The following is a 12,029-nucleotide window of genomic DNA, read 5'->3' as shown; positions in this document are numbered from 1 at the left end:
TAAGTCATAGTTCATGTAACAGATCTTAAATAGTAAGAACACTACGATTTCTTTAAGATATTTGTCAGAACTTTTTAAAAATTTTGCGCCTTTGTGGGAAAAATTATCAAAGGGGAGAAAGAATCCTCTATTTGTGTACATGCATAATGAATTGCATTAATCATTTGTTTTTGTTACTTGTTACTAGTTTGTTAAAATATTTAAACATTCATTTGAATTTTCCTCTGATTAAAATGGGCATTATTTTCAATTCAATATTTAAATGCTTTAGGTTATAATTTCCAACTTGTTTCAATACGCTAAGTATCTTCAGGAACAATAAATCAGAAAATGAATTAAATTTACATAGTAACTTATATTACCAATTTGTATATAACACATATATGTGCAATGGAAGGAATATGAATCTTATACAATTGTCTTTTTAAAAAAAGAGAGAGCATTTGTTATAATGGCATTGTGATAAAATCACTGACTACCAGGATTCCTTCCACAACACCACCCCCCACCCATCTCTCATATTAATAGGCTAGATTTTTCTGTGAAAGGCAACAAAGCTGACTTTGAGATTTGAGTAGTCTAGGGCCCAAGCTGTTGTTAAGCCCTTGTTTCTGATCTTGGTACACACTGATTGTATTGATGTCCAGCTCACTTAAGGGCATAAAATATAAAATATGAGTGAGAATCATTCAAACTTGGCAGATGTTCTAAGACCACAAGAGTCTCCATACTCTGCCCTGGAGATCTGATGAATTTCTTTATAAAGACTAGGAGAGGCTGGTTAAACACTGAATTATCCCTATTTAATATCTTTTCAATTCTATGGCTAAATAAACCTAATTTGGCCAACTAATGAAAGATCTCTGAGTCATTTCATTCCAGCAATGAACCTGAATTAATACCTGCTTGCCTCTCATAGGTATATTTTCTCTGTATTGAATAATAAACTAGTGGCCATAAAGAACTCTGCAGCATTTAGGGACTGGATTTGTGATTTCATTTATGCTAGAAACTCCCACTATCAATACAGGTCAACATCTTGTCTGAAGCTTGGAATAAGAGAGAGTGCTAAGAAGTTAAGTAATAACTAGGGTCACAATCCCATGTGTGTCAGAGTCAGTACTCTAATCCAGGTCTTCCTGGCTTTGAGGCTCACTGTGCCAAGCTGTTTTTCTATGAAAAAACCAAATTGTTTTGTTGTAAAGAAATTTAATGCAGAGGATTCATTCCCAACTGAAAGATGAAACAGAAGCCATTCTCAGTGAATTTGACTTTCCAATTGTTTCCTTCCCTTGAATCTTTGGAGAATTTCTTTTATTAGAGTTGGTAATTTGGGAATTTATATTTTACAGGTGGTTAGGATGTTTGAAGTGGGAATAGCTGGGAGACTATAAAAATAATTATGACTTGATGGCAGCTAGGGGGTGGAGCAGTCAAGAAGACTCATCTTCCTGAATTAAAATCCAGCCTCAGACATTCATTAGCTGTGTGACCTTGAGCAAGTCGTTTCACTCTATTTGCCTTATTTGTAAAATGAGCTGGAGAAAGAAATAGCAAACCACACTAGTACCTTTGCCAAGAAAACTCCAAAAAGGGGTCAGGAAGAGTCAGACATGACTGAAAAATAACTGAACAACAAAAGCAGTACAAAATGAGTAGAAATAGCTCTGTTCAGTTATCTGTTTCAAAGACAAAGAATAAAGTACAGCTTTGGGATTTATTGTACAGTATTATTTCCTATATATACAATTGATTTAAACTTTTTTTTTTTTTTTTTGGCAGGGAGGAGTCTAGAACTATGATTAATCATTTTCCATGCAAATGTTCTGAAATATATAGTATTTGAGAATTGCCTAAAACATTCAGAGGTTAAGTTACCTGTCTAGGGATATGCTGCCAATATGTTTTAGAAGGTGAAATTGAACCCAGGTCATCCTAAATTTGAGGCAAGCTTTCTATCCATTATACAATGGAGTTTTTCTAGTAATTCTTGATATTTATGTTGCTTTTTAAAATTTGCAAAGCACTTTGTATAAATTATTTCATGTGATTTGATTAATCTTGGAAGGTAGGCACTCTTACTATTTAACTTATTTTACAGTTAAAGAAACTGACGCTTGGAGATACTGGGCAATTTGCACATAGCCATACAAATATTAAGTTTTCAAGGTAAGGCTCAAACCCGGGTTTTTCCTATTTATAAGACAAATCTTTAATGCTACCTATTCTATGAATAAGACTACTCTGGACTCTTGATCCTTCTATGAGATCCTATCATGCCATACCACTTAATATTTGGTCAAGTCTTCTCTTGTTCTCATATTGTTTCATGTGCCTTAGCCTTGTTTTTTCAACTGGATTGTGAATCTACTGAAGGCATAAAGCATGCCTTTATACCTTCCTTACTTTCCCTGTATTTCCCAATAACATATTCTAGTTGTGTGCATAAGAAAATCAATACATACTTACATAGATGGTTACTATTTAGCATTCAAATTGCTTAGCTAATTGATATCTATTTTAACCTGAAACAACGTCAGGCCTGAAGATTTATGGAATTCCCAAAAGAACCACAAAAATTTTTTTCTTGCCATAATTATTCACATCCTTCAAGGCAGGGATCCCATACCTTCTCCATCTTGGCCCAATGATCCATTACATCTTTGGCAAAGTTGAAATACTCTGGTACCTCTATTTTGCAACCTTGTTTGATGGATTCATAATCAGAAAAGTTCTGAGGGGTTGATACTCCATAATCTTTGTGGAATGATCTCATGGACACCTTGGGGATCCTGAAGCACTGTATTCTAAGTAAAACGTTCATGGTGTCGAGATGGTATCAATCTAATTGGATGATTTCGTATTCAGGATGTGTCTGAAAAGACAGATAATGCAATTCATATTCAAATGCAATCCTTGTCCTGAGGTCTATCATCAGACACCCAAAGCAACTCCTTCTGATCTGACAAATAGCTGGAAAAAGAAATGACAAACCATTCCAGTATCTTTGCCAAGAAAACCTCAAATGGGGTCACAGAGTCAAAAACACTATAATAAGTCAATAACATTCTACCATAGATTTTATCTCAACAAGGCCGGAGACTAGCTATCATATAATCAGGATAGCTTTCCTATGTGGATTTTAAAGACAGTTTACCAATGTTAAGAAAAACTTTCAACAATAGATAACCTACAAATAAAGAAACCGAAAGCAGTTCAACATATAATTACGATTGCTATTAAGTATTTATAAGTGGCCTGCAAATGATGATAAAAATTCTATATTTCATAAGCAACATAGTAAGAATATGTTTTAAGCTTTTCATTTTAAGACTAGTAACCTACACAACTTTCTAGGCCATGCATGGACATGTTCATCTTTGACTGATTTTACCTGAGAGTTAAATATGATAGAGCTATTAAAACTGTACTTAAACTCTTAACAACTTAACAGGAAAATCCTCGAAGGAGGATTATATCCTTAATGGTTCAGGAGGAGGGTAGAAATTATTTATAATTATCCTCTGCATCAACAATACCACTCTCAAATCTGTATCCCAAAAAGATTATAAAAAAGAGAAAGATTTCTACAAGTACAAAAATATTTATAGCAGCTCTTTTTATTGTAACAGAAATGGAAATTGGAAAGATGCTTATCAATTGGGGGATAGCTGAACAAATTGTAATATACAATTGTGATGGAATACTATTGTGCTGTAAGCTATGATGAGCAGGTGAATTAAAAAAAAAACCTGGAAAAACTTAAAAGAACTGATACAAAATGAAGTGAGAAGAATCAAGAGACACAATAACAACAAGCTTATCTGATGATGATTGTGATGGACTTGGCTCTTTTCAACAATGAGGTGATTCAAGGAAACTCCTATAGACTTAGGATGGAGTGTCATCTGCATCCAGAGAAAGAAGTATGAAGACTGAATATAGATCAAAGCATAGTATTTTCATTTTTTGTTATTTTTTTTGTGCTCGTTTCTTTTCTTTCTGATGTTTTTTTCCCCCTTTTGATTGGATTTTTCTTGTGCAGCATGACAAATATAGAAATATGTTCAGAAGAACCGTACATGTTTAACCTATATAGGATTGCTTGCTGTCTTGAGGAGAGGGGAGAAGAGAGAAGAGGGAAAAAATTGAAACACAAGGTTTTACAAAGGTTAATGTTGAAAACTATCTAAACATGCATTTGGAAAAATAAAATACTACTTAAAAAAACCCAAACCTTTCAATGCCACTACTAGGTCTATATCTCAAAGAGATCATAAAAAAGAGAAAGGCACTACAATATACAAAAATATTTATAGCAACTCTTTTTGTTGTGACAAAGAATTGGAAATTGAGAGTACGCTTATCAATTGGGGGATGGCTGAACAAATTTTAGTCTATAATTGTAATGAATATTATTGAGTTATAAGAAATGATAAGATGAATTTCAGAAAAATTTAGAAAAACTTAAATGAAGTGATGCAAAGTGAACTGAGTAGAACCAGAATATTGTACACCCAGTATCAGCAACACTGTGACAATCAATGATGAATGACTTAGTTCTCCTCATCAATAAAATGATTCAAAATAATTCCAAAGGGCTTATGATGGAAAATAACTGATAAAATCTGAATGCAGATAGAATCATACTATTTTCACTATATTTTTTCATTTTTTTATCTTTTGGTTTGTTTCTTCTTTCACATCATGATTAATATGGAAATGTTTTACATGATTGCACATAAATACCATATTGCTGGGACTTCCGGCCAAGATGGCGGCGTGGAGGCAGACAGCTGCTTGAGCTCCTCGTATTCTCTCAGAACTTACTTCATGACAAGCCTCTGACTTAATGCTTGACCCAGAAAGAAATCCACAAATTATCACCAAGAGAAGACATCCTTGAAAGTCGCCAGAAAAGGTCTGTGTTTGTTCGGGGGAGGGTCAATCAGACTGGGCGCAGACTGAGGGCAGACAGCCAGAGCAAGACAGGCAGCTCACACATCTCAGACCTGAGGGGGAGGGGTGTGATCTCTGCCGTTTCTGTGAAAGGGCTTTTGCCCCAGTGTGGATGCTCCGTTTTGGCAGCAAGCCAGGAGCGGTGGAGAGGGTGTAAACACCGGAGGTGAAGATTAAAACCCCAGAAAGCCAGTGTCTCTCAGAGCCCGGCCACCCCCAACCCCCACCTGGACTGACTCGGTGCGTTCTCAGAGCCTCAGAGCGCAGACTCAGTACAGTCATTGCTGTTCTGTTAGTGGCTCTCTGCTGCCCTACCCCCAGTCTGTAGAGGAAGCCCATTAATAACATCCAGCCCTATCCCCCGCAAAACAGACCAATTGTTTCTCTTGTCAGTTTGTTTTCTTTGATTCCTACTCTGACAAAATGAACAAAAAATTCAAAAGGGCTCTAACCATTGACAGCTTCTGTGTGGAGAGAGAGCAGACTTCAAATGCTGAGGAGACTAGGAACAGAATGTCCCCAGATGTATCCCCTGGGAGGGATATAAGCTGCTCCTCAATACAAAAGAACCTCATAGAGGAAATCAAAAAGGCTCTCACAAGAGAGCTGGAAGAGAAATGGGAAAAGGAAAGGGAAGCTTGGCAAGAGAGCCTGGAGAAGTCATCCCATGCATTCAAAGACAGAATGGATAAAGAAATCAAATCATTGAGAAACAAGATTAGTGAGCTGGAAAAGGTAAACAACTCCAAGGAAAACAGGATTAGTGAGCTGGAAAAGGTAAACAACTCCAAGGAAAACAGGATTAGAGAGCTGGAAAAAGAAATCAGCTCTCAAAAAAATAAAATGGATAAAATGGAAAAAAATTCCATAGAAGATAAAAACTCAATTGGACAATTACAAAGAGATATAAAAAAAGTGAGTGAAGAAAATACATCATTGAAAATTAGACTGGAACAAGTAGAAATGAATGACTCAAGGAGAAACCAAGAGGGAGTCAAGCAAAACCAGAGAAATGAAACAATTGAAAAGACTGTCAAGTACCTTACCAGAAAGACAACAGACCTGGAAAACAGATCCAGGAGAGACAATTTGAGAATAATCGGACTCCCTGAAAAATGGGAGGAAAAAAAGAGCTTGGACACCATTTTCGAGGAAATTATCAAAGAGAACTGCCCAGACGTTTTGGAAACAGAGGGTAAAATAGACATTGAGAAAATTCATCGATCACCTACTGAAAGGGACCCTAAAATCAAAACGCCAAGAAATATAGTGGCCAAGTTCAAGAACCATCAGACAAAGGAAAAGATATTGGAAGCTGCTAGAAAAAAACAATTCAGATATGGAGGATCCACAATAAGGATAACACAGGATCTAGCAGCATCCACATTAAAAGAACGCAGGGCCTGGAACATGATATTCCGAAAGGCTAAGGAACTTGGTATGCAGCCAAGAATAACTTACCCAGCAAGAATGAGCATCGTTTTCCAGGGAAGAAGATGGACATTTAACGAAATAAATGAATTCCATCTATTTTTGATGAAAAAACCAGACCTACATAAGAGGTTTGATCTTCAAATACAGAACTCAAGAGACTTCTAAAAAAGGTAAAAAGAAATCTTGAGAACTATACTTCTGTCAAAAAAATATGTAAAGAACATATGTACAATTTGTCTTAGAAACTAGAGGTGGAAAGGAGATTATATCATAAAAAAGTATAAAGTGGTGGTACTACATCTCATGAAGAGGCAAAGGTAACCTATTATATCTGAGAGAAAGAAAGGAGGGAGATGAACATAGCGTGTATCAATAGACATATTCGATTTATGGTGAAACTTCTTCCACTTCATTGAAAAGTGAAAGGGAAGGAGTAAGCTAAGGGGAAGGGAATACAGTAATTTCGAGGAAAAGGGGTAAAATAAGGGGAGGATCTTTAAGGTGGGGGAGGGATCCTAAAAAGGGAGGGCTGTGAAAAGCAAGTGGTATTTACCAGTTTAATACTGGATAGGAGGGTAAAAGGGAAGGAAAGGGGAAAAGCATAAGCAGGGGTTAATAGGATGGCAAGCAATATAGAATTAGTCCTTCTAACCATAAATGTGAATGGGGCAAACTGCCTCATAAAGAGGAAGCAGATAGCAGACTGGATTAAAAGTCAGAATCCTACTATATGTTGTTTACAGGAAACACACCTGAAACAGGATGAGACATTCAAACTAAAAGTAAAAGGGTGGAGCAGAATCTATTATGCTTCAGGCAAAACCAAAAAAGCAGGAGTAGCCATCCTCATCTCAGATCAAGCAAAAACAAAAATTGATCTAATTAAAAGAGATAAGGAAGGGCATTATATCCTGCTAAAGGGAAGCATCAATAGTGAAGCAGTATCAATATTAAACATGTATGCACCAAGTGGTGCAGCATCTAAATTCTTAAAAGAGAAATTAAGAGAGCTGCAAGAGGAAATAGATAGCAAAACTATAATAGCGGGAGATCTCAACCTTGCACTCTCAGAATTAGATAAATCAAACCACAAAATAAATAAGAAAGAAGTCAAAGAGGTAAATAGAATACTAGAAAAGTTTGATATGATAGATCTTTGGCGAAAGCTAAATGGAGACAGAAAGGAATATACTTTCTTCTCAGCAGTTCATGGAACCTATACAAAAATTGATCATATACTAGGGCATAAAAACCTCAAAATCAAATGCAGTAAGGCAGAAATAGTAAATGCATCCTTTTCAGACCATAATGCAATCAAAATAACATTTAATAAAAAGCCAGGGGAAAATAGACCAAAAAATAATTGGAAACTAAATAATCTTATACTAAAGAATGATTGGGTAAAACAGCAAATCATAGACATAATTAATAACTTCACCCAAGAAAATGACAATAATGAGACATCATACCAAAATGTGTGGGATACAGCCAAAGCAGTAATTAGGGGAAGTTTTATATCTCTACAGGCCTACTTGCATAAAATAGAGAAAGAGAGGGCCAACGAATTGGGTTTACAACTAAAATTGCTAGAAAAGGAACAAATTAAAAACCCTCAGACAAACACAAAACTTGAAATTCAAAAAATAAAAGGTGAGATTAATAAAATTGAAAGTAAAAAAACTATTGAATTAATTAATAAAACTAAGAGTTGGTTTTATGAAAAAACCAACAAAATAGACAAACCCTTAGTAAACCTGATTAAAAAAAGGAAAGAGAAAAAGCAAATTGATAGTCTTGAAAATGAAAAGGGTGAACTCACCACTAATGAAGAGGAAATTAGGACAATAGTTAGGAGCTATTTCGCTCAACTTTATGCCGATAAATTCGATAACTTAAATGAAATGGAAGAATACCTTCAAAAATATAGCTTGCCCAGATTAACAGAGGAAGAAGTAAGTAGTTTAAATAGTCCCATCTCAGAAAAAGAAATAGACCAAGCTATTAACCAACTTCCTAAGAAAAAGTCCCCAGGACCAGATGGATTTACAGGTGAATTCTACCAAACATTTAAAGAACAACTAACTCCAATGCTATGTAAACTATTTGAAAAAATAGGGATTGAAGGAGTCCTACCAAATTCCTTCTATGACACAGACATGGTACTGATACCTAAACCAGGTAGATCGAAAACTGAGAAAGAAAACTATAGACCAATTTCCTTAATGAATATTGATGCTAAAATCTTAAATAAGATATTAGCAAATAGACTTCAGAAAATCATCCCCAGGATAATACACTATGACCAAGTGGGATTTATACCAGGAATGCAGGGCTGGTTTAATATTAGGAAAACTATTAGTATAATTGACCATATTAATAATCAAATTAATAAAAACCATATGATCATCTCAATAGATGCAGAAAAGGCATTTGATAAAATCCAACATCCATTCCTACTAAAAACGCTTGAGAGTATAGGAATAAATGGACTATTCCTTAAAATAATAAGGAGCATATATTTAAAACCTTCAGTAAACATCATATGTAATGGTGATAAATTAGAACCTTTCCCTGTAAGATCAGGAGTGAAACAAGGTTGCCCACTATCACCATTACTATTCAATATAGTACTAGAAACTCTAGCCTTGGCAATAAGAGCCGAGAAAAAGATCCAAGGAATTAGAGTAGGAAATGAAGAAATCAAATTGTCACTTTTCGCAGATGACATGATGGTATACTTAGAGAACCCCAAAGACTCTGCTAAAAAGCTATTAGAAATAATTCAGAATTTTAGCAAAGTCGCAGGATACAAAATAAATCCACATAAATCCTCAGGATTTTTATACATTACCAACACAATCCAACAGCAAGAGATACAAAGAGAAATTCCATTCAAAATAACAGTCGATAGTATCAAATATTTGGGAATATATCTACCAAAGGAGAGTCAGGAATTATATGAGCAAAATTACAAAACACTTGCCACAAAAATAAAGTCAGATTTAAATAATTGGAAAGACATTCAATGTTCTTGGATAGGCCGAGCGAATATAATAAAGATGACAATACTCCCCAAACTAATCTATTTATTTAGTGCTATACCAATCAGACTCCCAAGAAACTATTTTAATGACCTAGAAAAAATAACAACAAAATTCATATGGAAGAATAAAAGGTCGAGAATTGCAAGGGAACTAATGGAAAAAAAGTCAGAGGAAGGTGGTCTAAGTGTACCTGATTTAAAGCTATATTATAAAGCAACAGTCACCAAAACCATTTGGTATTGGCTAAGAAATAGACTAGTTGATCAGTGGCATAGGTTAGGTTCACAGGACAAGATAGTGAATAAAAATAGCAATCTAATCTTTGACAAACCCAAAGATCCCAAATTTTGGGATAAGAATTCATTATTTGACAAAAACTGCTGGGAAAACTGGAAATTAGTATGGCAGAAACTAGGAATGGACCCACATTTAACACCACATACTAAGATTAGATCAAAATGGGTCCAAGATTTAGGCATAAAGAACGAAATCATAAATAAATTGGAGGAACATGGGATGGTTTACCTCTCAGACTTGTGGAGGAGGAAGGAGTTTGTGTCCAAGGGAGAACTAGAGACCATTATTGATCACAAAATAGAACATTTTGATTACACCAAATTAAAAAGTTTCTGCACAAACAAAACTAATGCAAACAAGATTAGAAGGGAAGTAACAAATTGGGAAAAAATTTTTACAGTTAAAGGTTCTGATAAAGGCCTCATCTCCAAAATATACAGAGAATTGACTTTAATTTATAAGAAATCAAGCCATTCTCCAATTGATAAATGGTCAAAGGATATGAACAGACAATTTTCAGATGATGAAATTAAAACTATTTCCACTCATATGAAAGAGTGTTCCAAATCACTATTGATCAGAGAAATGCAAATTAAGACAACTCTGAGATATCATTACACACCTGTCAGATTGGCTAAGATGACAGGAACAAATAATGATGAATGTTGGAGGGGCTGTGGGAAAACTGGGACACTGAAGCATTGTTGGTGGAGTTGTGAAAGAATCCAACCATTCTGGAGAGCAATCTGGAATTATGCCCAAAAAGTTATCAAAATGTGCATACCCTTTGACCCAGCCATACTACTACTGGGCTTATACCCCAAGGAACTACTAGAGAAGGGAAAGGGTCCTGTATGTGCCAAAATGTTTGTGGCAGCCCTTTTCATAGTGGCTAGAAGCTGGAAAATGAATGGATGTCCATCAATTGGAGAATGGTTGGGTAAACTATGGTATATGAATGTTATGGAATATTATTGTTCTATAAGAAATGACCAACAGGAGAAATACAGAGAGGCTTGGAGAGACTTACATCAACTGATGCTGAGTGAAACGAGCAGAACCAGAAGATCATTATACACTTCAACAATGATACTGTATGAGGATGTATGCTGATGGAAGTGGATTTCTTCTACATAGAGAAGAGCTAATCCAATTCCAACTTATTAATGATGGACAGAACCAGCTACATCCAGAAAAGGAACACTGGGAAATGAATGTAAACTGTTATTTTTACCTTCTGAATCCAATTCTTCCTGTGCAACAAAAAATTCGGTTCTACACACATATATTGTATCTAGAATATACTGTAATATATTTAACATATATAAGACTGCTTGCCATCTGGGGGAGGGGGTTGGGGGAGGAAGGAAAAAATCTGATAGAAGTAAGTGCAAGGGATAATGTTGTAAAAAATTACCCATGCATATGTACTGTCAAAAAATGTTATAATTATAAAATAAAATAAAAAATTAAAAATAAAAAAAAAAAAAAAAAAAAAAAAAAAAAAAAAAAAAAAAAATACCATATTGCTTACCATCTGAGGGAAGGGGAAAAGGAAGGGAAAGGAGGGAAGGAGAAAATTTAGAACTCAAAATTGTTTAAAAAGAATGCTTAAAATTGTCTTTACATATAATTGGAAAATACATTTTACTTTAAAAAATTTTTTTTGATTCAAATGTATTTTTATTACTATTATTTTTAATTGTAGTCTTATTTTCAAAATATATACATGGATAATTTTTGAAATTCACCCCTATAAAACCCTGTGTCCTAAATTTTTCCCTCCCTTCTTCTCATTCCTTCCCCTAGTCAGCAAGTAATCCAATGTATGTTACATATGTAATTCTTCTATACATAGTTCTATAATTGTCATGCTGCACAAGAAAAATCAGATCAAAAAGGAGAAAAAATGAGAATGAAAACAAAATGCAAATAAAAAACAAAAACAGTGAAAATGCTATGTTGTGATCCACACTCAGTTCCCACAGTTCTCTCTCTGGATGTAGATGGCTCTTCATCATAAGATCACTGGAACTGGTTTCAATCATTCCCTTGTTGAAAAGAGCCATGTCTATTATATCATCGTATAATTTTGCTGTTGAAATGATTCTGCTCATTTCACTTAACATCAGTTCATGTATCTCTCTAAGTCTCTCTGAAATCATTCTGCTGGTCATTTCTTAGAAACCAATAATATTCCATAACATTCATGTACCATAACTTATTAATCCATTTTCCAACTGATGGGCATCCACTGTTTCCAGTTTCTTGCCACTACAAAAAGGACTGCCACAA

The 12,029-nt window shown here is 34.8% G+C and overlaps 1 protein-coding gene across 6 annotated transcripts in view; it reads right to left on the bottom strand.

Annotated features, from left to right (window-relative positions):
* LOC141550378 (acyl-coenzyme A synthetase ACSM3, mitochondrial-like) overlaps window positions 1–12,029 on the bottom strand; it is a 46,643-nt gene that overhangs the window by 24,124 nt on the left and 10,490 nt on the right. For all 6 annotated transcript variants that reach the window (XM_074280968.1, XM_074280967.1, XM_074280965.1 and 3 more), the window contains one exon: window positions 2,630–2,875. In XM_074280968.1, the coding sequence (XP_074137069.1) occupies window positions 2,630–2,824 (195 nt within the window). In that variant the 5' untranslated portion in view covers window positions 2,825–2,875. The remainder of the gene's footprint in view (window positions 1–2,629; window positions 2,876–12,029) is intronic.

The sequence above is a fragment of the Sminthopsis crassicaudata genome, chromosome 1 (assembly GCF_048593235.1).
Source record: "Sminthopsis crassicaudata isolate SCR6 chromosome 1, ASM4859323v1, whole genome shotgun sequence".
Taxonomy (NCBI): domain Eukaryota; kingdom Metazoa; phylum Chordata; class Mammalia; order Dasyuromorphia; family Dasyuridae; genus Sminthopsis; species Sminthopsis crassicaudata.
Note: the sequence above shows the minus strand (reverse complement) of the source record. Positions and strands in the feature narration are given on the sequence as shown.